This window comes from Benincasa hispida, chromosome 4, assembly GCF_027475165.1.
Source record: "Benincasa hispida cultivar pf3 chromosome 4, pf3_genome.v1.1, whole genome shotgun sequence".
Lineage (NCBI taxonomy): Eukaryota > Viridiplantae > Streptophyta > Magnoliopsida > Cucurbitales > Cucurbitaceae > Benincasa > Benincasa hispida.
Genome location: NC_143481.1, coordinates 11,150,377 through 11,177,307, shown reverse-complemented (window position 1 = coordinate 11,177,307; position 26,931 = coordinate 11,150,377). Strand labels below are relative to the sequence as shown.

The 26,931-nt window shown below is 34.6% G+C and overlaps 1 protein-coding gene and 1 pseudogene across 2 annotated transcripts; one reads left to right on the top strand and one right to left on the bottom strand.

Moving 5' to 3' along the window:
* Positions 1–777: 777 nt before the first annotated feature.
* LOC120075387 (U-box domain-containing protein 31 pseudogene) lies at positions 778–3,763 on the bottom strand (annotated as a pseudogene). Its single transcript, XR_016529428.1, has one exon. The product of XR_016529428.1 is annotated as a U-box domain-containing protein 31 pseudogene (transcript).
* Positions 3,764–12,197: 8,434 nt separating this feature from the next.
* On the top strand, positions 12,198–13,117 carry LOC120075388 (Uncharacterized conserved protein UCP031279). Its single transcript, XM_039028734.2, has one exon. It carries the CDS (start codon positions 12,413–12,415, stop codon positions 12,860–12,862), a length of 450 nt encoding a protein of 149 aa, XP_038884662.1. The 5' UTR covers positions 12,198–12,412; the 3' UTR covers positions 12,863–13,117.
* Positions 13,118–26,931: the final 13,814 nt, after the last annotated feature.

Here is a 26,931-nt window from a genome sequence, read left to right as displayed (position 1 = left end):
TCTATGATTCCCCCCCTTTTTCTTTTTTCCTCCTTTACCCTTTCCTTTCTTTTCAATTTTTTAGTCCCCACCATTGTTGTCTTCTTCTGTTTTATGCTTTTAAGGTTCAATTATTTGTTCACTCCTACAAAAATTAGATAGGACATATCATAGACAAGTATATTGTAAACCAAATTTCCATCTAATCTATAATTATGGCCAATGATATTTATAACTGAAAGTCATTAAAATTTTGGAGACTACCATAGCAATTTAACTCAATTTGCACGAACAATTTTTCAAAGAAATTGGTCCCAAAAAAGAAAAATTTTGCTTTTTTAAAAAGTAATTTTTTTACACTAAAAAAATACAGTTTTATTGTGACTGCTCATTTGAGTCTTGGTTTTGCTTTTGTAACACTTTCCTCTCTCTCTCTCTCTCTCTCTCTCTGCCCAAACTCAGTCAAAGTATAGTCTATCAATTATGAAGCTTGGCTGTTGTCCAGGATTCTTTGACCACCAAAAAAAAAAAAAACAAAACAAAACAAAAAACAAAACTTTATTTTTATATTTCTCTGAGCTGCCTTTCCCCGAACCATGAATTTACAGTCACCGGAATTCCGGAAAAGAATATTCCGGTCATCGGTCCATGTCAATTCAATTGAAGAAGAGAAGAAAAAAGATAACAGAAACATGGGAATCAAAATTTGCTTCTCGCATTCATTCACATTCACAAAGACTATTTGAAGAATCAAATTATGCATAATAAACCAAAAATTAAAAGGAAAAAAAAGGGGTGTATGAACAATTTTGACAAGCTATCTTTTATTGTATAGTTCTTGTAAGCTTACATTTAGAAATGAAGATAGAATCTGGGTAATTTAGACTACACAATTTCAATAGCTCTGCAGATCTCTGTTTAAGCTCTGGATTGCACCCACTTTGGATTACAAGCAGCAATTTCGCCGCTAATCCAGCCTCCACCGCAAGCACCGAACATTCCTCTGGCGCTAGCTTGAACACCGCCCATAAAATCGATAACGCAAATTGAGTACAAATCTCTGATACTTTCATCAACAATTTCACCAAATTCCTAATCGTATCTTCACAGTTCTTCAACGCTAATCTCCCCTCTGGAAGGGATGACAAAACGTCGAGAATATAAAGCGCCGATTCCAAGCAATCGGTGTTTAAGTTTGAGAGGGTGCCGCCGAGTTTTGCGACGGCGCCGATACTAACGAGTTGCTTCCTGATTGGTTCGTTTGAACAGAGCGTTCGGAGTAAACTGAGTCCGGCGGTTACACCATTTGGGTGTCTCTGATCCTTCACCATTCTCAACAATCCGACGAGGAGACTTAAACTAGAAACGTTCTCTGTTCTTAAATCCTCACCCACAATCAACATCTTGATGAATTTTGTGCAATTAATCTTGGTTTCGATGGACCCTTCGTTTAAAATATCTGCAATTAGGGAAATTCTTGTGGGTTGAATCAGATTCTTCTTCAACTCTGAATCGAGATCCAAATTTACGAGGATCCCCACGGCTTCGGACCCAACTGCGTGAGAGGTGAAAGAACCCAAAAGAGAGGAGATTAGAGCGACACCGCCGTTGTCGACCACCATCTTCTTGGCGGAGGAATGGGTGGTGACGACATGTCGGAGATCTTTGAGGGACTGAACCCTAGCTTGACCCTTGACCTTCTTCAACGAATCCAAAAGCTCTAAAACTCTCCCCTGCACATCCTCTGATCTCTTCTTCAATGCCAAGTACTTTTGCGAAAACCAGGTGTGAATCAACTGGTGAAGGGTCCGATTCGGTGTGACGGAATCATCCCAAAGCTCTTGCATTGTGGTGGGACAAGTTAAATGCCCTAAAGAGAACCATTTCAGAATGTTGGACCGCTCGTAGGTCTGCCCGGAACAGAGGGTCACTGGATCTTGCATGGGTTCGAGCGAGATTGGGCAAATGAACACCGATGGAACCTCTATGGACGATTCCAACTCCTCAATCATGTCCTTCAGATCCAATTTCTCACCACCGCCGCAAATTATACCCCCGCCTCCACCGAGAATCCCATCTTTGACCACAGTTTCCAGATCTAGAATCTGCGCACCGCAGCCGACGACGAGCTTGGGATCCCCTTCTCTCCAAGTAGCAGGCTGGTACATCGGCATTTTGGCAAAACCCTTTTGGGAAAACTGAAGATGAATCTGAATCTGATAAATGAAGAGATTAAAATCGTATAAAAAACAAAGCAAAGTTGAACAGGGGAGAGACCAGAGGAACGTGTGGGAAGGAAAAGGAAGAAAAAGTGAGGAAGAGAAAACAGAGAGAAGAGAGGAGAGGTGTTTGTTGTTTGTTTCTCTTTTTCTTTTTTTGCTTTCGCCTTCCTACACTACACTGTCGCTCTCATTGACAATCACAGGCAGCAATGTTTGCTCACTTTGTTGCTTTTCTTTTCTTTTCTTTTCTTTTAAATTCTTACTTTTATCTGATCTTTTTCTTCTTTTCTTCTCTGGTCAAAAGGATATCTCCTTCTTCTTCATTACACTATCAATCATCATCATCATCACCAAAACAAAAGATGAAGGCTACGAGATTTTTGCTTCCCCAATTCCAAAGCTTCCTCTTCAAGCTCTCAAAAAGGGAGATATAATAATCAAACCCCAGATCAGAAAATTATGACCCACATCCAAAAAGGAAACCTTGCCATTTGCCAAGCCATAACCACTCACCCAAAAAATCCAACCCAGCAGAGAAGGAAGAAGAAGAAGGAGAAAGCAAGGCAAGGGAAAGAGAGATTTGTTTATCTTCTATACTGTTCACACACTGTCCCTCCCAAGTCCCATCTTGGTCTTTAGAGAGATGGAAAAATTAATATAAAATAAGGGGAAATGGATATTACTGGATATAACAGGTTGTTTTACTGCACAAGGACCGTGCACCACACGTGCAGTTCACTCTTCTCTCTGCACCAAAAGCATATTATTAGTCCAAGAAACTTTTGCTTGGCTTTGTGGTAGGGTCTTTGATTATTATTGACTAATTAAGCCTTAATTTCTACATTTGTGCTGGCAATGCCACACCGCACCACAAATCCAAATCCATCCACCCACCTCTTCAATAATTCTTCTTTTCTAGTTTAAGTTAATTGGTATTGATATGTATTCTTATTAGATGATATAATATTAAATTTATCTTCATTGAAAAATTTAAATTTTTTGAGTTAATAAGTATTTAGATAATATCATAATAAACAATCAGGTGTATTAAATTTATCTTCATCTATTAATTTAAACTTTTTGGTCAAATGTTGATTTAATATAAATTTTTATAGAATTATGAATTCTAATTTCTATCTCAAAATGAAGAACAATTGAGGTTTCTCCATTTATTCAAAGTGAAATCTTCAATGCAAATGAATTTTATATCTCAACCCAATTGAGTAAGGAAAGTAATTAAAGAAGAATACTTTTGTACATTACAAACTAAATAGCTCTTCTTAAAGTAGAATTTAAAAGCCAGAAATAATGTAATTAGGTCAAATTGAAGGTCCAAAAGAAAAGGGGAAAAAATGGAGCACCTTTGGGAAAGGAGGAAATAAGAGAGTGGATGAGATGGAAAGTAGAGAAATATGGAAAAAACAAAAGAGAGATGGATGTGGGCACGGTGTTGGGAGGGACACGTGTCAGTAGATGGATGGAAAAGCGGGAGTTGGAGTTGTACGAGGGGGAGGATGACATAGAAAAAGCAAAATGAAAAATGGGCAAAGTAGTCAAAGCAAAGAGAGAAGACCGGGATTTTGGATTTGCTAAACGATGCATATAAATAAACTAAAATTAAATTAAATTAAAATTTTAAAAGGAAAAAAAGAAAAAAAGAAAAAAAAAACCGGTCTTCTAGATCTCAGTATCAGTCAAACCTGCTGAGCTGGCACTCTTTACAAAGCCACGCTCTGGTGGGGTCCACCACCCCCTCTGATTGATCCCCCTCACTGCCGCTTCCCCATTCCCATTCCCATTCCCCTCCTCACAACTCAGATGACAGATCTCATCTCCTTTTCATAAACTATATTTTTTTAATATAATTATTCTTATTCATGTGTTTGATTTTCAAAATCTTATTGATGCGTTGGCTGCTTCATCTTATCCTCATTCCAGCGTGACGTCTGCATGCCTTTGCTTTGCCATTTAATTGGGCCTCCTTTAGGCCCACTTGAATTCTTCTATGAGCCTTTTACATTTGGGCCTAGACACAGATTGATTAGGTTTTTTTTATATTTGTAATGGATAGAACATAATGGAAAAATCTTAAAATATGGTACCCTGCAAATATGGACTCAACTTTTTTAAATTTTTTCTAATTTTTAATTTTGCCCTTGTTGATTTTTTCTTGCCATTCTTGCCTTTATTATTATTTTTTAAAATTCATTTTCTTTCATTTTCTCCTTTTTTTATTTTATTTTATTTTTCCCATTTTTTATTTTTTTATTTTATTTCCTTTCTCCATTTTTTTTTATTTTCTTTTCTTTTTTCGGTTTATTTTTTTCCTTCATTTTCTCCGATTTTTGCTTCCATCTCCTCAATCTCCTCATCTCTCCAAACACATCACTCATTAAAAAAAAAAATATATGAGATTAAGTTTCAAACCTTTAAAGTACCTAACTCATAAGTGATTTAACGCCAATGAGCAAATCATCAAGTTTGATTATTACAAAGAAACGTTAAATATAAATAGCAAATGAAAACGAATTTGAAAAAAAGCTTCTTTTTTAGTCGTTATGCACCATTTAGAAACATTCATTAAAAGTTTGAAATAAGAAATGATAATAGTTATTAAACAAGTTTATTTATCAAACAGTGAGAAATGATAATGTTATCAAATAGGTCATTAGTTTTTTTTAAATGATAATGTTATCAAATAGGTCATTAGTTTTTTTTTCTCCCTCTTTATAGGACTTTAAGATTATGAAGTCTATCAGCAGTATCACTGATAACATGTTATGATGAATAGCATGTTATCAGTGATACTATGATATCATGCTATCAATGGAAACTTTTACGCACAACTAAACAATCTCGATGAGTCATTTCGTCTCAAATACTACACTACATGATACATAAATACTATCAGTGATATCCTTTTCGTTGATAGCAATAGAAAGATATCACCGACAATAGCTATCAATGATATCCTTTGTGACTATCAATGTAGAAGGATATCATTCTATATCTATATGCATCAATAATGACGTACAAACACACTACATGAATCGACAAATTAATAAAAAATACCCCGATTATTAACAAACAAGTATAACATGATATCAAATCCAAAAAACAAAAAGTATAAAAACATTACAATTGATAGAAACATATCATCAATAGTCAATATTTGGCTATTATTGATAGAAATATATCAGTGATAGCAACTGATAGCCCATTTCTCAAATTGGAAGTTATAACTATAGCAGCATCACTAATAACACTTATCAATGATAGTAACTGATAGCACATTTCTCGAGTTAAAAGCTATCACTGATAGCAGTTATCAGTTACTATCACTAATAGCAGCTATCAGTGATATTCACCGAGAGCAATATCACTTATAACAACTGATAGCAGTTATTAGTCATAGTAGTTGATAGCACATTTCTTAAATTGAAAGTTATCACTAATAGCAGAGCAACTGGTTGTAGCTACCAGAGATAACAATTAATAATACACTTCTCAAATAGAAAAGTTATCACTAATAGCAGTTATCAGTGATAGCTACTAATCACAGCTATCGGTGATAACCACCAATAGCACACTTCTCAAATTAAAAGTTATCACTTATTCAATTTGAGAAAACCGGGAAGCAGCACGCAAAATGGTGGCTAGGCGTGAGTTTTTTAGTCTTTTACCATTTTTTGTTCTATACATATAACTATTTTATCCTTGTACTACATGTTCTATTATTTTAGGCTTAAATTTTATTTATGCAACTAGTCTTTACATTTTCTCAATTTTGGGACCAATCAAGAATTAAAACGAATTAATTTGTTTTATAAAGGAGTGAGCCAAACTCATGTTTAATAAAGGAAAAAAAAATCAATGAATCTATTTTTATTTGATTTGATTCTCAGTTTCAGGCCTTTTTTTTTCTCTTCAAAAATTTCATTTTCATTTTCATATCTGATTTTTTTTTTTTTTTTTTTTTTTTTTTTTTTTTTTCGGTCTTTTTGTTTTTCTTCAAATTAAAATTGTGTCATTGTTCTTTTTAAAGATTTGAAATGGGTCATTTTTGTTTCTTTAAAGGTGCACCATAATAGTTAGTCATTTTTTAAATAACAAATATCTATGTACAATAATAATTAAAATATTCTCAATTCGATTTGGTTTCGAATGAGTTTTTAATTAAAAAAAAGATTCAAATCAATAATTTATTGGTTTCTCCAAAAATAAACTAAAATGTCTAATTTATACTAAAATTGGAACAAAATTAATGAATAAGTTTGATATTTCATTGTAACTCCATCCTATGAAAGCCATGTATCAAAATGAAGCAAACCAACACTACTTGTATCATGTGGGGTGATCTTTGAAATAGTAAATTATGTAAATTTGTTTACAAAAATCCAAGTTCTTACCGTGATTTATTTACTCTTCATCTTGTCTATTGGTCAACACAATTCATCAAAGTCAAACTAATTATTCATTCAAAAAAACCATATAATAATTTCACGAGATATTTTCTAGAACAACATAACTCAACACATCACGTCTTTATGAATAACTTTCTCACATTAAATAAGAATTACAATTATGCACGTCACTAGCCACTCAATTTATAGCTTAAAAATTCATACACAGCATAAATACCGACCATTGCAAATTTTTGTAGATTCATATTTATTGTGGTTGAAGATAAGTCTTTTATTCAAATAAGGAATACATGTAAGTGTTAAACAAAATCTTTCACTTAAATATTCACATCCCTTCTCTTTCCACTCTGCCACCTACCAATAATTTAAATTGTTTTAAAGTCATATTAACTATCATCACGTCAATAATAAATTGTATTGAAAATTTAATTAATTGAATTTTAATATTGAATGGGCTACATATTCTGTACTAGGGCTATTATATTAGAGTTTGGTAGACATTTAAGTAATCAAATCAATTAATTAGGACTCGTTAGATCTCAATTCAATGATTATAGGATAGATGGAGATTAAATGCTAATTAACGTTGTTTAAAAAATATTTTAAAAATGTGGGTAGTTTTTATACTATTTGCAAAAATATAGTCATTTTTTCTTCATTGAGTTAGTTAAGTCGGTTGCCTTGTTAAATAAAATTAATGCCTTTTTTTTGTCTATAAATTTAAAATTGTTTATTAAAATTTAAATTAAATTACATTTAATTTTTTTTTTTATTTTAGATATAAGTGAAAGTTTTTTTTACAAAATAAATTTAAATAAAAAATTTAAAAGAAATAATAAACGTTATTATACTTGTATAAATAAATAAACTTCATCAACTTGAATTTATTGAGATTTTTTTTCAATTAAATATTGTGGCTTACTAACAATTCCATTTTTTCTAGAAAATATGAAAGTAAAAACAATTTGAATTCATAATCTACACCTAAAATAAAGAAAAAACCCTATTTTTTCAAATAGTTTGAAGCTGCCTTATTTTTGTAAACAATTCTAATTAAGCATTTAATGCGTTAATTAGATGAAGTACATACGTATACAATTACACAGATTCAATTAATTGAAAACAAAACTTGTCCACCACTAAATAGTCTTTTTGTTTTAATTTAATGCGTTAATTAGATGAAGTACATATGTATACAATTACACATATTCAATTAATTGAAAACAAAACTTGTCCAACGCTAAATAGTCTTTTTGTTTTATTTTAAGGTGTATTTGAAATACATTTTCAAATCTTTAATTTAAAAAGTAAATTATTTTTGAAAAATTTGAAATGTTTGCCAACCACTCGAACTAGCTTTTTAAATATATTTTAGTTGATTTTTATAAAATATATTTAAATAAAAATATTCTTTTTTCTCTCGATTCAAATAGTCCGTAAGTTGGCTGCCAAAACAGTTTTGGTAGGAGAGATAATTCACATTATATATTTTGTAATGGGTATAAATATATAATCCGTTCCAGAAATTCAACAATTTTAGATGATTTTTCAATTTTGCAGATAGCTATTAAAATAAAAGGTTAAATTGTAAATTTGGTCATTATAACCTTGAGAAAGTTAGAATCTAATTCCCAGGTTTTGATAAATTATCATAAATAGAATCTACGATTTGATAAAACCTCGTAGACATCCATATAGTTTGATAAAACTTTCATAAATAGTCCTTAGTAGGGATTATTTATGAAAGTTAGAACTAAATTCCAATTATAAACCATAGAGACTAAATTCTAACTTTCTCTAAACTATAAAGACTAAATTTGTAATTTAACAGGAAAAAATGAATATGAAAAAAAATTCTTTTTTTGATTATTTGGTTTTAGGTTCAGTATCATTTGATCTTTAGCTTTCAGAATGTACACTTTTAGTCATTAAGTTTACATTTTTTATTCAATTTAGTGTATAAGTTTCAAAATGTTCGATTTTCTTTTAGGGACTGTTTAAGACATTGAGTTGGATGTCTGAAATTCATATACTTGTGGAGTTCATATGTCTATATTTGGAATGGAGAGTTATTTGGTCCGAGTTCATATGTTTGTGTTTGGGGAACAGAGTTGAGTTTATATGTCTGAATATCTAATACATTTTTTTAAACTCTAAATAATATGTTTTTATGATTACTACTTTTGTTTTAAACTTTTTTATTTAATAATTCTATTCATCTTTGTTTGAATAAAATAAGAATTACAATTTTTTTCTTTTAATTTTTAAAACTTTTCTTTCTTTCTTTCTTTTTTTGGGCAATGAATAACAATTAACCCCTTACATTTCTTGTAGAAATATGGTTAAATAAAATGAGAAACTAAAGCGAAATCAGAACTTTTAATTCTAGCTAATTTTTCTCCATTAATTTCATTATCTATCTTCTTATTTTTCTTCTTCCTATTGCTAGCTCTATATTTTTACTATATCATTAATTTTTTTTAATCAAATATCCCACATCATCGTAATAATCCATGGAATGTCACCACATTTGTTCAACAGTTTCACTTTCATTTCCACTAAATTTGGATTATAAGGTAACAAATCTCTATTTTCACTAATTTTTGCTGGAAAATGTTCCAAGATTTTTTTATTTTATTTTATGATTTTTTTCCCGTTATATGTTACATACTTTTTAACAACATACATACTTTTCGTCTAAATATTCTTAACACTCATTTGATATGTGAATTCATTACGTATAAATATTGCACTTAATGTAGACAAATAATATTTTTTTATATAATCAACAACCCTACAACGTACTTTAACAGTTATCAGTCTTATTGTAGTCAGAAGTGCTTGTCAAAATTGATTATCGAAGATGATTTTTACTGGAGTTTGTAGTCAGAGGTGGTTGTCGGAACCTGAAGTTGGTCGCATGAAGGTGTATTTGAGTTGGTTGTCGAAGTTTGTCATCGAAGGTAGTTTTCAAATCCCAGAGTTGATTGGACAAAAGTGGTCGTCGAAGTTGATCATGAAGATGATTTTCGCTAGAGATTGTAGTCGGAGGTGACTGTCAAAGCCCGAAGTTAGTTGGAGTTTATCGTCGAAGGTGGTTGTCGAAGCCTCGAGTTGGTCGTCGGAGTTGCTCACTTAAAGGTGATCATCAGAGGTGATTTTCATCGGAGTTTGTAATCGGAGGTGGTTATTGAAGTCTACGAAGGTGGTTGTCGGAATTGGTCATCGAAGTTTGTTGTAGGAGCCAATTGGTCATCAGAGTTGGCAGTGCAAAGGTGGTCACCAGAGTTGGGTCACTGGATGTGGTTGTCAAGGGCTAGATTGGTTGTCTGAAGGTTTTTGGAGTTCGGAGTTGGTTGCTAGAGCTGTCATCGAAGGTGGTTATCGGAGTCCGGATTTTGTCGCCAGAATTATCATCAGAGGTGGTTGTCGAAGACTGGAGTTAGTCGCTGGAGTTGTCATTGGAAGTGGTTGTTGGTGCCCGGAGTTGGTCGTCGAAGTTGTCATAGGAAGTGGTTGTCGGAGTCTGAAGTTAGTTTTCAGAATGTGACAGTGACCAATGGGTGGAGCCATTGAAAACATGAGAAAAATGGAGAGTTTGGATGAATTATGGTGAGTTGGTAAAATATACTAAATCAACTCCACCAACATTTGAAATTTGTGGGCCAAACAATGAGTTGGTTATATTATACCACTCGACTCAACTCATGTTGGTGAGCCAAAATCTCCTTAGAGTTGAGTTTTGTTTTAGTTTGATCCATAGATTTCAAGATTTACCTTCTAACATCAATTTTTCACTAAATATTCACTTTTAATTTTTAGTTGTCTATTAATTAATGTAAAATCACTATGAAATGAAATTTCAAAATTAATTTTAATGTGATGAAAAATAATCAAATTTAATTAATTATAATTATTTTAAATTAATTAAAAATACTATTATTAAAGGCGAAAATAAGTATTTAGTAAAAAGTGAAGGTAAACTAATATAAATATTAAAACACTCTAAAATTTAAAGTCTTTGGTGTGAAAAAAAAGTATTTTAGCCCAATGAAAAGAAGAAAAAGTGGGAGGAAAGGGAATACGTACAAAAACCCAATCAAAGTTGGATAAGCAGCCGAAAACCCCGCGTTTTGATTTGGCAAAAAAGAAAGATTTGAATAAAGAAAGTAAAAATAAGAATGTAATTAGGAAATTGAATCGAAGCAATTACATAAGGTTGAGGAGGGCGGCTAGTTTGGTAATTAGCCGTGGTTGGGTTGAGCTGACTCTTACGTCTAGAAGACGTGTATCACCATTTCTATCTATGCGGCTTGCCAACAGAAAATTTCTAAACTTTTAAAAAGTTTTTGTATCTAGAAATTGGTTCTTTTCAGAACAAGTATTGTCATTAAATTTATAGATTAAAAAAAAAAAAAGGTTTCTATCTAAACAAATCTAAACACATATATGTTGTCAATAAATAAGCAAGCACAAACCCTTTTTTTTTTTTTTTTTTTTTTTTCTGTCCATGAATTGAACTAAAAAATTTTAAGGGCCGTTTTGAAGAAAATTCAAATTTTAAGGATTAAAATGAAAAATTTCAAAGTTTATAGGTATAATTGAATGAACTTCATAACTTACGGTTTTTTTAAAAATAATTTAACCTTTATTTTAAGGTTAAACTACATGCTTACTATCTTAATCTTGATTTGTGTCTATTTAAAATTGGTCTCCAATTTTTCAAAAATGTCTAGGTCCATGAACTTCTAAGTTTGTATCAATTAGTTAAATCTCTAAACTTTAAATATACTTAATCGATCCTTAAAAAATCTATCCAAATCAAATTATGGGGCTTAAATCTTACCAATTTTTAATACTATATAGATTTTATCTTTGCATGGTAAAATTCGTGAACCAACTATTATACATACCCATATATATACCCTAAACTTATAAACATGTAACAATTAAGTCAGGATATTTTACCATTTACAACATTTAGTCTGTATCCTACATAGTATTATAAAATTTAATTAGAGAAGTTATTTGTACTTCCTTTCTTTTTTAATATCTATCAGTTATCGGTTTTTATCACTGATAGACTTTTATCACGTCTATAAAAAAAATATTAAAATTTTATTATTATAAGTTTGATTCTCATTTCTACCATTATTGTATTAGAAAAGTAAATAAAATTGACAATTTTTATGAAAATTATTAAGGCTGAAGACCAAAACTTTTTTTTTTTTTTGGGAGGCAGACCAAAATATTTTTTAATATATAAATCAAAGAGGAAAGAAACTTGAAGAAAACAGAAAAGTGACAAAAACCTTCTAGTATAAAAAGCAGAAAACAGGTTTCGTAATTCGTAAAAAGCCATTTTTTAAGTTTTAAAAAATTTGACTAAGATGAATTTCATCCGAATCCAATTCAAATTTCAAATTTCAGAATTACAATCTACCGTTCTTTATCTTTGACAAGGCAATGATTCATTCATCTAGATGAATTGGATAAGGTTTAAGAACATCTAAAAGTCACATGTTGGAAACCTTCACAAGTCAACTCCACCATTATTTCAACTCTGGCCGACGTTTTACGCCAAAATTCCCCCACCTGCTCGCTTTCAGCTTTGTCCCATTCCCCAATTTCCTTCCAAATCAGTGTGCTTTCAATTCCCCCTTTTTCCTCTTGATTCTAATTCTTTTCGTTTCACATGACCTGATTTATTTGATCCTTTGATCGAAATTCGATTCTGCTTCTAAATCTCTTTCAGTCATTTCATCGAACTTTTGGTGGGCATTCGAAATGAGGACCAAAACAGCGCAAAATCAAAGCAAATTCATCCGATTCGTTACACTACCCATCAGAGCTTTAGGCAAGGCCAAGGATTTCTATGTAAGAAGCATCATGGATTGTGCTCCAAGAGTCTCTCATGGCTACCCATCTGGCCAATTGCCCGTCTTGCCCAAAAGCTACAGCTCTCGCTCTTGCAGATCCAATGAAACCGACGATTTCAGAGAGCTTGTTAAGGCCGCTTCCGTTAGAAGCTTGGACATTAAAGATATCGATGCCGATATTCTTTATCCACAGAGGCTAAAACAGTCCAAAGGGCTGCCCAAAAGTTGCAGTGTTGGAATGGGTAGGATTGATGAGGATACTGCTTGTGAATTTGAAGATGGCGTTGAAGATAAGGCTGATTTGGTTTATCCAAGAAGTAAAAGCTACGCTGTGACGAATTCAAAACCTGGGTTTTGATTTTCAATTCCCCTGTTCTTCAAATTATTCTCAAACAGTTCAATTTTTTGAATGATTGGGAATCAAAAAAGGAGGAATTTCCTTGGAGACTTTGAGTCTTTGATCATGCTGTTCTTCTGTGTTCATGTAAATATTATGTGTTACCATCCACACCCAAGTCATTTTTGCCTTTTCCCTTTTTTCAGTTGGAGTAAATTAGTAGTCAAGATATTCAAAATAAAAATTCTCGATTCTCTTTGGAATATTTATTCTAAACTGATCTGGTAATTACCTTCTTTTTAATAATTAGGTTTGATACTTAATTTTCATTGTCAGAAACAGACGATGATGCAAATATCCATTTCTGGTTTTCTGTGAGTTTTTGGGGGCTTGTCAGTCTGGTCGCAGGGTCGCGCGGCGCAACTAGGATCCGATGGGGCTTGGAAAAAGAAATTAAATTTGGTAATGTTGGAACCAACCATTAGAGCAACACAAAGGGGTCTATTTGGGTCAAGAGTGGAGTGGGCTATCTATAATAACTCATTCCATGTTGGGACTCCAACTATTTTTAGAGTTCCAATATTATCTTTAAAATCAATCTCAAGGAACACTATTCCCAATTCCACGATTTTTGTCGTTTCACTATTTACAACATCTCATTTCTTTTCCCTTGTCTCTTTTGTCTCCTTTCTTGTCCGATTGAACAAAATGCTCAGATAAATGATGTTCTTCCTTCTCTCTTTACTTGTCTGTCTTCAGATCTGGTTTTGCGCTTCTTCATCTCCGTTAGTTCCGTCGCCGTCGAAACCAAATATGGATCCTTAGATCTATAGATCTAGTCCTTCATAGATTTGTAGATCTACGTTTATGGTGGTACTCTTCTTGCATGTTTTTCTCTAGACCCTTCACAGATCTAGATTCATGTCTCTTCTCCTTGCCGCTCCAAACAATCTCTCTCTCGTCGCTCCAAACCTTTGATTCCTGTTTCTACTTTATTCGATCTTCTCACTCTGTTGAAATATGCCCTAATTTGTTTGGTAGAGGGACGATTGTGCTTGGTGGGGGTGAAGGTTATCATTTGGAGAGTGGTAGGGTGCGAAGGACGAGTTCTGGAGTTTGGTAGGTGGGGAGGTCGAAAGTGATCTTATTTTTCCCTTTCCCAACTGATGACAAGGTCTCTTTTTTTTTTTTTTTTTTTTTTTTTTCCTTTTCAATTTTAGCTTAGAATTTTGTAAATTATGCTCTATGTTTGTCCACTATTGTCCATTGTTTCGTTTCATGTTCATGGTTTTGCTATTACCGTCTCTGTTTGTTCATTATCTGTCCATTTTCTAAATTATAAAAAATGAAGAAACATGCGTTTTGGGCTGTTGGGTACTCTTAGGTTGATTCTATAAGGTGTTTAATGGATTTTGGTAATTTTGATTAGGTTATTTAATGAATTTGATGAATTTTGGTTAGGTTATTTTCACTGTGTTGTTTATAGTGTATTTGATGAATTTTGGTAATTTTGAGGTTATTTTCATTATACTGATGAAGAAGGATGAATTTTCCTATGCAGTGTCCATTGTTTGTCTATTTTGGTCACTGTCTGTCAATTGTTTATCACTTTTGGCTCATGTTTGTCCATTGGTTGGCCATTTCCGTAAATTTTGGTATCTGTTTGTCCACTGTTTGTTCATTTCAGTTTGTGTTTGTTCATCGCTTGTCCATTTTGTAACTTTTGGCCTCTATTTGACCACTGTTTGTTGTATATTGATTGATAGTGATTGTTAGGTACTGTTTATTATATTCATCATTCGCATATCCTTTGTTTTTAAGATGGTTTATTGTCTATTGATTGACAGTGGTTGTTAGGCATTGTTTATTATATTCATCATTGTCATATCCTTTTTTAGGATGGTTTATTGTATATTTATTGACAGTGGTTGTTAGTTACTGTTTATTGGTTAGGTTTTTGTCAAAATCATTGACTTTTATTTATATATGGATCTCATTAAAAAAATTCATGGGCCAATAGTTCACACAATTATATATATATGTGTCTCACTTCACTTCAACTTTAGGCTGAGCCCATTCCATCTACTAGCTTAATGCAATTGGTATGTCATTTCTCTTGTCTCCAAAATTTTCTTATCCTATGTTTTATTTCAAAATACCATGAACTTCTTTGCATCTTTTAGTTTCTATTGTCTCTATTGGTTGTCTCTAGTTTTCAATTCTTCTTCCTTAAATGAAATAATTTAACATTATTTGTCTCTGATTTAAAATCAATTGTTGGTCATTCTATCTACATTGTTGATTTCTCATTTACCATTATTCATGATATTATCCGAAATTCAAGTTTCGATGAATCAATTTCATAACTCTGAGGCTGGACCCTATTCCATTCATTTTTTTTGCACTTTATAATTATGGTCTCATTTGCCTTCAACTATAAGGACAAACACATTCCATCTACTTCATAAATGCAAATGGTATGTCTTCTCCCTCTTTATCCAACATTTTTTTTTATCACGGGTGTTAACTAGTGCCTCCCTGTTATAACTTCTTTCGTATAGTACTAATGTTCTTTATTGTAACTTGTTTTAGGGTTAGTCTTGTTACGAATCAACCGTATCAAACACGGTTTACCAACTTTCTCGTGCTAAGGTGATAACTATCTGCCAATGTTATGGTTTATGTCATTCTTTTCGTGGTATAGGTTACACATTTTTCTTTATCTTATATTTGTTGCTAATTATTATTTTTTGTGTGCTCTTGTCTGGATGGACTATTAGCATACTCGAGCATTACGTGAGGTTAGTTAACATGAATCTATAGTAATTTGGACGAATATTCATATATTCTTAATTATAGCTATTTGTATGATAAAAATAATAATATATGTTTGTGTCATATTTATAGCTGTTTGGAAGAATTTATAACTGTTCAGATGAATTTATAGTTGGATGACTATTTTATAAATCTTGTTTAGGTTTGGGTGAATAACATTACTTTATACTTGTTGCTATGTTTGGATGATTAACAATAATAATATTATTTTAAAAAAAGTAATATAAAAATCAAAATTTTGTATTATTTACTAAAAAAGGATAACATGAAAAAAAAAAGATAAAAAAGATTAACATGAAAAAAAAAAAGAAAAAACAGTTTGCTATGGACAAAAATCAGTTTTTTAAGTCTCCACAAAAAAAAAAAAAAAGTGTTGTTAACATGAAAAAAAAGAAAAAAAAAGGATAATCAGTGTTGTTTAACTCACTTTTAGAATTGATAGATAACGCATGCAAAATGGAAAGGCAATAAGGACCAATAAACACTCTAATTACATTTAATTTGAGTTTAAAAACAAGTTGAAAACAAATTTTATAGAAAGAGGGCTTCAAGAATAACGACATTTGATGAAACTCTTTAATTTCTACTCCTCACCACAAATTCAACCTCCAAATTGATAGTAGACCACCATAATGATTTTTTCTACTTTCTCCAACTCAGATTGTGTGGTGAAAACACTGAATTGGGGTCAATTAGATTGGGAAGGAAGAGGGTTCTTGGAGAGAATCTCAAAATTTCTGGAGTTTTAGCTTGCATAAAAATTAAATCGGATCAAACCAGATATACTTAAACAGGTTTATCATGCAAGCACTTCAATCTTCAGCATATTGACACCTCAAATAGTTGATTATAAGTGGGCTAAGTGTTTATTAAGGGATTAATCCAACAATGTTGGATTAATCCACTAACTATTTTTTCAAATTTTTAAATTCAATTTTCAAATTAATTTCAATTTACACTAAAAGTTAAATTTAATCAAAATTGAAATCAAAATTTCAATTTCAATGTTTTATTTAAATAAATAAACAAACAAACAAATAAATAAATATCAAATATTAAATTAATTAAATACCTAATTTATACATGAATCCTATTCATGTTAATTAATATTTAAATCAATATTTAAATATATTAATCTCTCCAATTTCGTTCAATTTCAACAAAATTAAACGTTTTAATTATATCGAATATAATTAATCGAACCCTAAATTGAATTTGAACATTTCAAATTCAAGACTCTAATTTCGATTTTGACATTTCAAAATCGCTCAATCTACTAATCCAAGATGTAATTTTTGTTGGGGTTGATGCCCTAAAGTCTCGTGTTCTGTAGTTTGTAAACAGTATGTACGAATGCTTGTATTGTTAATATATGATATTTACTTCACATCTTGTTTTGTGCTCATTTACTTGTTTTATTTGCTTTACCACAAACCAATAAATATAAAATCTCTGGTTATCTGTATATGACTCAAGCATGTATGTGGTGACATACAAGTGGATCATGTCTTGAATGATAACCAAAATGGTCTATAGTATATGGATATAGGAGGGAAACCTTATCCTGGTAACGCTACGGATGCGGTCCGCTTTGTAGAATGGTCACAAGTGTTGTGACTTGTCACAGATGGTCTGATCCTGATCATTCATGTTGGGGACATGTGAGTGGGGGTATCCTATACAAAGAGTTTGTATAAGACCTGACCACAAAGTGTTAACGTCTCGTTATATAACACCGTTCATGATAGAGACTTCACTTCACTAGGATGACCATAGGTAACATGACCTCAATCCTGAATAAGTTGGGAATTCCTGCCACTGAGGGCAGTCCTTTGATTTGTATGGGTACGAGTGGCCAGGTCGCCGAATCAAACCTACCATTTTGGGAATTCGTCTGATTTGGGACTTGGGAACTCAGCTACACAAGATGGAATTCACTCATTCTCTGAGGCAGGGATAGGTAGATAGATGGCTCCCTTAAGGTCTGATTTTAGGGCTTGAACGATGTGGCGCCACATACCTTCTCTTGGCCTGAAAGGTGTTCACACATAGTTGGACTATGTTGTATTGTTCATTAGAGGAATCATTGGTACTTAAGGAGTGAGATGTAACTATAGGGGCATAATGATAATTTGGCTCAGCTTACTTACGAGCATCTGTGAAGGGTCATCGTACTCGTGATTGATTATATCCGATGGACATAGAAATATATCTGTGGTAAGAAGAGTTCAGGTCTTTAGTGGAATGCTTGAAAGTTAACGGATGGTGGATCTCGTGGCTAAAGAGTTAAGTAAGCTATTCACATACCGTTGGAGCTTCGAGCGACAGGTCCATTAGGCCTCTGGGTAGCTTGGATAAAGTCGAGAACCAGTATTTGGGTTAATTTGAAATGTTCAAATTGACAAAAAGAAGTTCGATTATATATGATATAATTTAGTTAATTATATATGATATAATTGGAAAATGTATGAGATACATTATTTTGGAGGAAATAAGATATAAATATGATTTATATCAAGTAGAGGAGAAAATACTATAATAGATTTGTGATATCAAACTATAGGATATAAATATAATATGATTATATTTATTTATTAATTAATTGATTAATTCTATAATAATTAATCCTAATATCACGTTTGGACGTGGGTTAGTGGACAGCATCAGTTATGGTAACCGATGAGTTAAAATGAAAACGTTTTCATTTTGAATCGTGCAATCGCCAAAAAGATTTCGGGAAAGCGTGCTGGTGTTTTGTAAAACGATCGCTCGAGAGCCTATACGATAGTCGTTTCTTCGCCTAAACAATCGTCCATCTCACGTTTTAACTAAACGGCATATCCTACACGATCATGTAGCTCCTCTATGCAATAAGCACTTCTGCTATACGATAGCGTTGTTTTCTCTCCCATTTGCTTATCGTCTACACGACTCGTTTTTCCTCCGTCCTCTACCAAATTCACCAAAACCCACCCTTTGGGTTTTCACTCCGAGAATACCCGGGGCTCGTTAGTGGTGCTGTCGTCCCCGTTGCGACGTTCGTGTTCGCATTGATCGTGCTGCTGCAGTCGACGTTCCCGTCGGGTGTTGGTAGATCTGTTGGAGGGTTCCGTTGCGTTGGGGTTCTGAAGTTTGAAGATAGTCTTCAACTGGTATGGAATTCTATCTTCTTTTTTATTTATCTTTGTTCTTAACATGTCGATAATTAAGTTTTGATTGTATAACTATATGTGTTGAATGTATAACGTTATATTTTGTTCATGGAGATCGGAGCGATCCGAATGCGCTCATGGAACTCTCAGTATGAGATCCTTCAATTGGTATCAGAGCCAGTTTCTAATACTTCGATTTCATCTGTTGCAATGAAATAAGATTTACAATCATGGTGGGTGCATTTCTACGTTTTTTAATTGTTAAATCTGCAGTGGATGTGCCGGATTAATGGATGTTTTCGGGATGTTTAGCCTCAGTTTGATTTAGATCCTTTTACATTTGTTGTTATTTGTAAAGGCCCCTGCGTTTTTGGGCATTAATAATCGTTATCGAGTTTGTATTCAAAGTTTGTTTGAAGTTTTGAGTCGTTCGTCGAAGTTCTAGCAAGCGTTGTGGCTTTTCGAGGAAGGAGGCGATCTAGGGTTGATCGCATCGTGCAGAAGAAGTTCTACACGATCGCTGTTCATCGCATCGTAAAGATGAAGGAGTACGTGATCGCGGTTGAAAGCATCGTTTAAACGATGGGGTATGCGATCAAGAGTTGATCGTATCGTTTTGACGATCGGGTATGTGATCGCTGAGTATTGCGTTGTGTAGATGATGAGATGCTCGCGGATCGCTTAACGCGCGAGCACGCAAGACGATTGATAACTTGTAGAAATACAAGTTATTTTTGCTCTTAAGTTGGAATAACTAAGGTTTTTAATGATAAATTCTCCTCATTTTTAGAAACAATGCATGGAATTATTCAAACATTAGCAAACTCATGCAAAAGAAGTTTTATTATTAAATACAGCGGCACTAATGTGTTATATTGCAAGATTTCAACAAGAAGCTAACGCATGAGTAAGAAATGTCGCAGACAAAAGTTCCAACGCATGGGCCATGCGTCGGAGGGAATTCAATGCAGAGAAGATTCATTGATGCATGTTGTTTATGTTAAATCACCACTTGCAAGTATTTGCACCTGCAACAGGTGGCATTTAAAAAGCTTCCGAGTGTCAGGCAGCTGACCAGGGCATGGATTTTAATGCTACCCATCACCAAGTGGACATGATCAACGTCTATAAATAGATGAAGTCCCTCCAGAGTTTGCAGTCAGTTGAGACATTTTTCAAGATCCTTACTTTCTGTATAGCGTAGTCATAATTTTAGTTCTTTAGAAGCTGTGCTGTGGTACCAAGACGATCAGAAGGGTTGAGAACCACCACCACCACCGGTCAGGGACCGGAGGAAGCCAAGCTTGAGAAAGACACTTCGTCCAACTCCTTTACAAGTGATTGTACATAATTAGATTGAGCCAAAAAGCTACAAGAGATTGTACTCTGCGGCTTGACTCAATTTCCTTCATTTCATTTATCGCATTCATTTCATCTGATTAAATATTGCTTTTGTAAAGACAATCTGTTTCTTTATAAAATTCATATATTTGATCCATCATACTTTGCCAATGTTTATTTCTTGTTTATGTTGAATGCATTCATACTTTATGCAAAATCTCATTTCAAACGCTTAAGCCAACTTGATCAATTGGTAAAAGCATCCTTAGCTTAAATTATTCGAAAGAGTAAATAAGCCAGCATCAAGTAGAACGCCTAGTATATCTAGAGATAGACTTACTGGTGTTTATTGCATTCTGTGTTAGACACTTACATCCTAGAGATAGGTTTTGTATGTTATTTGCATTGAGAAGTGTTGAATAAATCTAATGCATAAACAAAGGTAAGCAAATCATCCCATCTCATCCACATCACACTCTGGTTTGTGTACATTCATCTTAGACCGATGCATATCACTTACATTAAAATCCATTTTCGCATGATCCATCACTCACTACTCAACTCTTTTTTATCTTCTTGCACAGGCACAACACTTTAGTGTAAATAACACATTTCTCTCATACATTTAGGAAACTCCTACAATAGCTACAACACAAAGTCTGCGTTAGTTTAACTGAATCCTTGAGTTTGACCCTGGACTTACCAGGAACCTAAATTAGATTTATATTTGGGTTTGGTTTAGGAAAACTTGAACGTCAATAGAAGGAGTGTTGTGCGTTCTGTTGCATATATCTTTAACACACCAACGCGTTACAATTACTAACGCATCAAAGCATCAACGCATCACTTATACTTAGAACTTATTTTTCCAATTTATTTTATACAATACACTCCCAACTCGAATCATGATAGCAATGAACAACGATCGTTTAGGTCAACAAGCTTCATCGCTTAGTAACTGACTAAACGATCGCCTAGTATCACAAGGTAAATCGTTTACCTAGTTGCACACATCGCCTAGACGATGAGACGCTCGCGTATCGTTTAAAGCGCGCGCGCTAGACGATTGTTTAGGTTAGCAAGCTTTATCGCTTAATAACTGACTAAACGATCGCTTAGTAATGCAAGGTAAATCGTTTACCTGTCGTCGCGCTACACGATCGCATAGGATCAGGTATCGCAGCCTCGTCATCGTCTACGCGATCGTTTACTTATGCTTCTATCGTCTAGTGCGCGCTGAACGATCGTCTACCTATTGGAGTTTGCTACACGATGAAGACCTCCTTGCGGTTCAAGACCTGGTTCGCCTGTGAACCGGTTTGCTCGATGGAAAATGTAATAGATAGGGTTTTTTCATTTCGGTTTATGTAATGGCTCATCCCGGTCCATTAATCCTTTGTTTATTACATGCGATGTATGTTTTTTATATGTCATATGGTATGCACATATAGTAAATCCCACCTTAGGTTATGCAATGGTCATGCATTATCTCTTTATTGTAATTGTTATAATTTAGAGAAGCATGATTTAATTATGTAAGAGCATGCTCATGCATCATATAATATAAGAGTTATATTTATGTATGCATAAAAAGCATTGACTTGCATCATCTTTATATTATAATTGTTATAGTATAAGGGTGCATGATAGCATGTTTGCTGGGTTGTTATGCGTATATAAAAGTTATATATAGTAATGACCGGACATTGCATGAAGCATGACACATAGATTATTTTTATAAATGTTATAAACGCCTTGTTTTATGCAATGGTTTTAGTTGTTTCTTTTTAAAAGTTAAAGAGAAATTAGAACCAAAAGGAATAAGAAAGATATGCATGCTCACTTAGGTTTAATTCATGGTTTTAAAGTGTTTAAAACTTGGATCACATAGACTTAAGATCACGGTTCTAATACGATTAGCAACCCTAAGGCTTTAATCTTTTAATCAGTTTAATAGGATTAAATTGGCTAAGAAAAGGTTAAAGTGTAGCAAATCTATCTATAAAGGACCTTTTGTCTAAGGCGGGTTCTATCTAGGCTGAGGCATTTAAGTTGATGGAAACGTAACACCCCTACCTGGGAACTTACCTGGAAAGGTGAATTAGATAGATTTGGTGCATGTATGCAAGTTAAAGACAGTCCATTAAAGTGTTTAAATATGACTACTTGAACTTATTCATATTTCATAGACAAACGTTGTTTATGAGCAGAGTTTAAAAAGACGACTTAGACTAACATCAGTAGCTGGATTGTCTAGGTTAATGAATCTCTAGGTAGAATATTCAGTCGGAGGTACTTGGGGCATAAGATGCTTCACTTAAACCTTTCACGTTTCTCCTAAATAGTCCACACCGTGAGATCTATCCTCGGCCTCGTGGAACCTTTGGCGTGTCCCTCAATGGATGGTGTTTGTGTAGGTCAATATCAAGGTGGATAGAGAGAATGTTTATAGTAAGTGGGAGCGGGAAGTGCGACAGCATATCCCTCAGTCTCTCTTGTTAGGTTGAATAAAGTTACTATGCATTGCCTTGAGGCACCCTGGGAGTGTCCCCCTAAAGGATGGAAGTTTTGCGCGTTTCTTTATTTGATCTCCTGTAAGAGGATAAGGTAACTTAGTCTCTTGTCCTAATCTATCTTTTCCCTACGATAAGCGCATTAGGGCGGGACTCTGGCACTGAAAGCGAGGGGTTACACATACGTGGAATAGTTAAAAGTTAATGATTCTGGACCAAAAAATGGTGGCTGTTAGGTTCAGTTCCAAGAGTTGGTTCTGCCTAATGGTTGAGAATGTCTCATCCCAGTGAAGGGGTACCTAATCACCCCACCGGTGGCGTTTGTCCTGCCTCACTAGGGCATCATTGCAAAATAGAAGTCTATAACTTAGAGTACTTGAAACTTTTTTGCAAAACTAATTGGTTTAAAAGTGGTTTAGCAAAATATAATAAAGTTTTGTTCGTATTTTCAGCAACATTTTCAAATGACAATATCCATGTTAGCTTTGGTAAGCGCCGAAAAACTTACTGGCGATAATTTCAGAACATGGAAACACATGATCACAATGATCTTGATCATTGAGGATCTCATGTTCGCTCTCCCGGAGGCTTGTCCTCCTATTCCAAGTCCGAATGTGCTTAAAATGTTCGGGAGGCATACAAGTGATGGACAAGGGCGAATGAGAAGGCCTGAGCCTACATCTTGGCAAGTCTTTCTGAAGTCTTGGCCAAGAAACATGAGCCTATGGTCTCAGCGCGTGAGATCATAGAGTCCCTGCGGGGGATGTTTGGACAACCATCTGAATAGCTTATGCATGAGGCTCTTAAATACATATTCAACTCCAAAATAGAAGAAGGCACCTCTGCTCGTGAACATGTGCTAAACATGATGGTCTACTTTAATGTGGCGGAGTTGAATGGGTCTACCATCGATGAGGGCAGCCAGGTTAGCATAATCCTACATTCTTTGCCAGAGAGCTTCCTGCACTTTGTTAGTAATGTGATTATTAACAAGTGAAGTATAACCTTACAACTCTCCTCAACGAGTTACAGAAATACCAATCTTTACTGAAAAGTAAGGAGAGGCAGAAGGGTGAAGCAAACGTTGCTTCATCCTCCAGGACGTTCCATAGAGGTTCGACCTCAGAAACGAAGTTTGCACCTTATGTTTCTAGCTCTGCAAAGGGGAAGAAGAAGAAGGATGGTAAGGGTAAAGGGAGGGCAGTTACTAACCCATCGCCTGTTGCCCCAAGGAGGCATCCACAAGTTGTTAAAGGAAAGTGTTTCCACTGCAACTAAGATGGACACTGGAAGAGGAACTGTCCTCGGTATCTGAAAGAGAAGAAAGCAGTCAAGGCTAAGGCCAAGGTCGATAAAGGTAAATGTGATTTACTTGTACTTGAAACTTATTTAATGGATAATGATGATTCTGCCTGGATAATTGATTCATGTACCACTAATCATGTTTATTTTTCTTTTTAGGGGATTAGATCTTGGTGACAGCTGAAGGATGGTAAGATGACGATACGAGTAGGCACCGGGCACGTCGTCTCAGCTGTGGCAGTGGGAGGACTTTAGTTAGCTTTACAGAATAGGTTTCTTGTTTTAAATGATGTATATATTGTTCCTGAAGTAAAAATGAACCTTATTTCTCTAAAGTGTTTATTGCAATGTAAATATACTGTCTCTTTTAATGTAAATAAAGTGTTTATTCATAAAGATGGTATTTTTATTAGCATAGCAAATCTGGAATTGAATTTATATGTGCTAAGGCCGTTAGCCATTAATTCCCTCCATAATACTAAAATGTTCTGAACTGCCGTAACTCTATCAAAACGTCGACGAATTTCTCCAAAAGAAAATGTCTAACTTTGGCATCTACGTTTAGGGCATATCAATCTCAATAGGATTGAGCGATTGGTGAAGAATGGACTTCTAAGTGAGTTAGAAGAAAATTCTTTACCTGTGTGCGAATCTTGCCTTGAGGGTAAGATGACTAAACGACCTTTTACTGGAAAAGGTTATAGAGCTAAGGAGCCTCTTAAGTTAGTATATTCTGACCTTTGTGGTCCTATGAATGTGCGAGCCCGAGGTGGCTATGAGTATTTTATGAGTTTCACTGATGATTACTCCAGGTACGGGTATATTTATCTTATGCAACAGAAGTCTGAATCCTTTGAAAAGTTCAAAGAGTTCAAGGCTGAACTTGGAAACGCATTAGATCGATGGATTAAAACACTTCGATCGGATCAAGGTGTAGATTTTTTGGACTCGACATTCCAGGACTATTTGATAGAACATGGATTCGTTTTCTAACTCTTAGCGCTGGGTACACTTTAGCAGAATGGTATGGTAGAGAGGAGGAATAAGACCTTGTTAGACATGGTTCGCTCGATGATGAGTTACGCTTCCTTACCGGATTCATTTTGGGGTTTTGTAGTGGAAACTTTGCTGTACATACTCAACTGTGTTCCCTTCAAGAGTGTTGCAAGAACACCTCTGGAGTTATGGAATGGGCGTAAAGCTAGTTTACGTCACTTCTGCATTTGGGGTTACCCTGCACATGTGCTTGAGGCTAATCCCAAGAAGTTGGAACCATGGTCATGGTGATGCCAATTTGTAGGCTACCCCAATGGTACGAGGGAGTTATTTTTATGATCTGATAGAAAATAGGGTGTTTGTTTCAACAAACGCTACTTTCCTGGAGGATGATCATATAAGGGAGCACAGTCCACGAAGCAAAGTCGTGTTACGTGAACTTTCCAATGAAACTACTGAAACTTTAACAAGAGTTGTTGAAGAGCCTGCTACATCAACAAGAGTTGTTGATGGGAGTTCATCTAGTAGGTAGGTTCCACCTCAAGATTTGAGGGAACCTCGAGGTAGTGGGAGGATTGCGAACCCACCCGTTGGCTATCTGGGTTTCACGAAAATCCTTGCTATGGTAGCAGATGGCGATGTTAAGAATCCGTTGTCTTATAAGAAGGCAATGGAGGATGTTGATCGAGATGAATGGGTAAAGGCCATGGATCTCGAGATGGAGTCGATGTACTTCAACTTAGTATAGGATCTTGTAAATCAGCCGGATGGGATTCGTCCTATAGGTTGTAAATGGATCTACAAGCACAAATGGGTTGCTGATGGGAAGGTACAGGCCTTCAAGGCTCTACTTGTGGCAAAGGGTTATACCCAGGTAGAGGGAGTCGACTATGAGGAGATTTTCTCCTCTGTTGCCATGTTAAAGTCGATCTGCATCCTCCTGTCTATTGTAGCTTATTATAATTATGAGATCTGGCAAATGGACGTCAAGACGGCCTTTCTGAATGGAAATCTTGAGGAGACCATTATATGGTGCAGCCCGAGGGATTCATAGCCCAAGGTCAAGAGCAAAAGGTTTGCAAACTGAATCGGTCAATTTATGGACTGAAGTAAGCGTCTCGATCTTGGAACATATGGTTTGATTCTTCGATCAAGTCGTATGGCTTTGACCAAAATGTTGATGAACCTTGTGTCTACAAAAAGATCATCAACGCTTAGTAGTCTCCTTAGTGTTGTAAGTAGACATTATCCTACTCATTGGGAATGATGTAGGTCTCGTTATATAACACCATTCATGACAGAGACTTCACTTCACTGGGATGACCATAGGTAACATGATCTGAATCCTGAGTGAGTTGGAAACTCCTGCCATTGAGGGTAGTCCTTTGATTTGTATGGGTGCGAGTGGCCAGGTCGCCGATTCAAACCTACCATTTTGGGGATTCGTCTGATTTGGGAGCTGGGAATTCAGCTACACAAGATGGAATTTACACATTCTCTGAGGCAAGGATAAGTAGATATGCTCCCTTAAGGGCTGATTCCGGGGCTTGAACGATGTGGCGCCACACACCTTCTCTTGGCCTGAGAGATGTTCACACATAGTTGGACTATGTTGTATTGTTCATTAGAGGAATCGGTGGTACTTAAGAAGTGAGATGTAACTACAGGGGCATAACGGTAATTTGGCCTTGCTGTATTTACGAGCATCTGTGAAGGGTCATTGTACTCATGATTGGTTATATCCGATGGACACAGAAATATATCTGTGGTAAAAAGAGTTCAGCTATTGGTCTTTAGTAGAATATCTGACAGTTAATGGATGGTGGATCTTGTGGCTAAATAGTTTAGTCTGCTATTCACGTACCGTTGGAGCTTCGAGCCACAGGTCCATTAGGTCCCCTAGGTAGCTTGGATAAAGTCGAGAACCAGTATTTGAGTTAATTTGAAATGT

Coding starts and splice junctions, on each gene's coding strand:
- LOC120075388 (XM_039028734.2), top strand. CDS start 12,413: ATGAGGACCAAAACAGCGCAAAATCAAAGCAAATTCATCCGATTCGTT.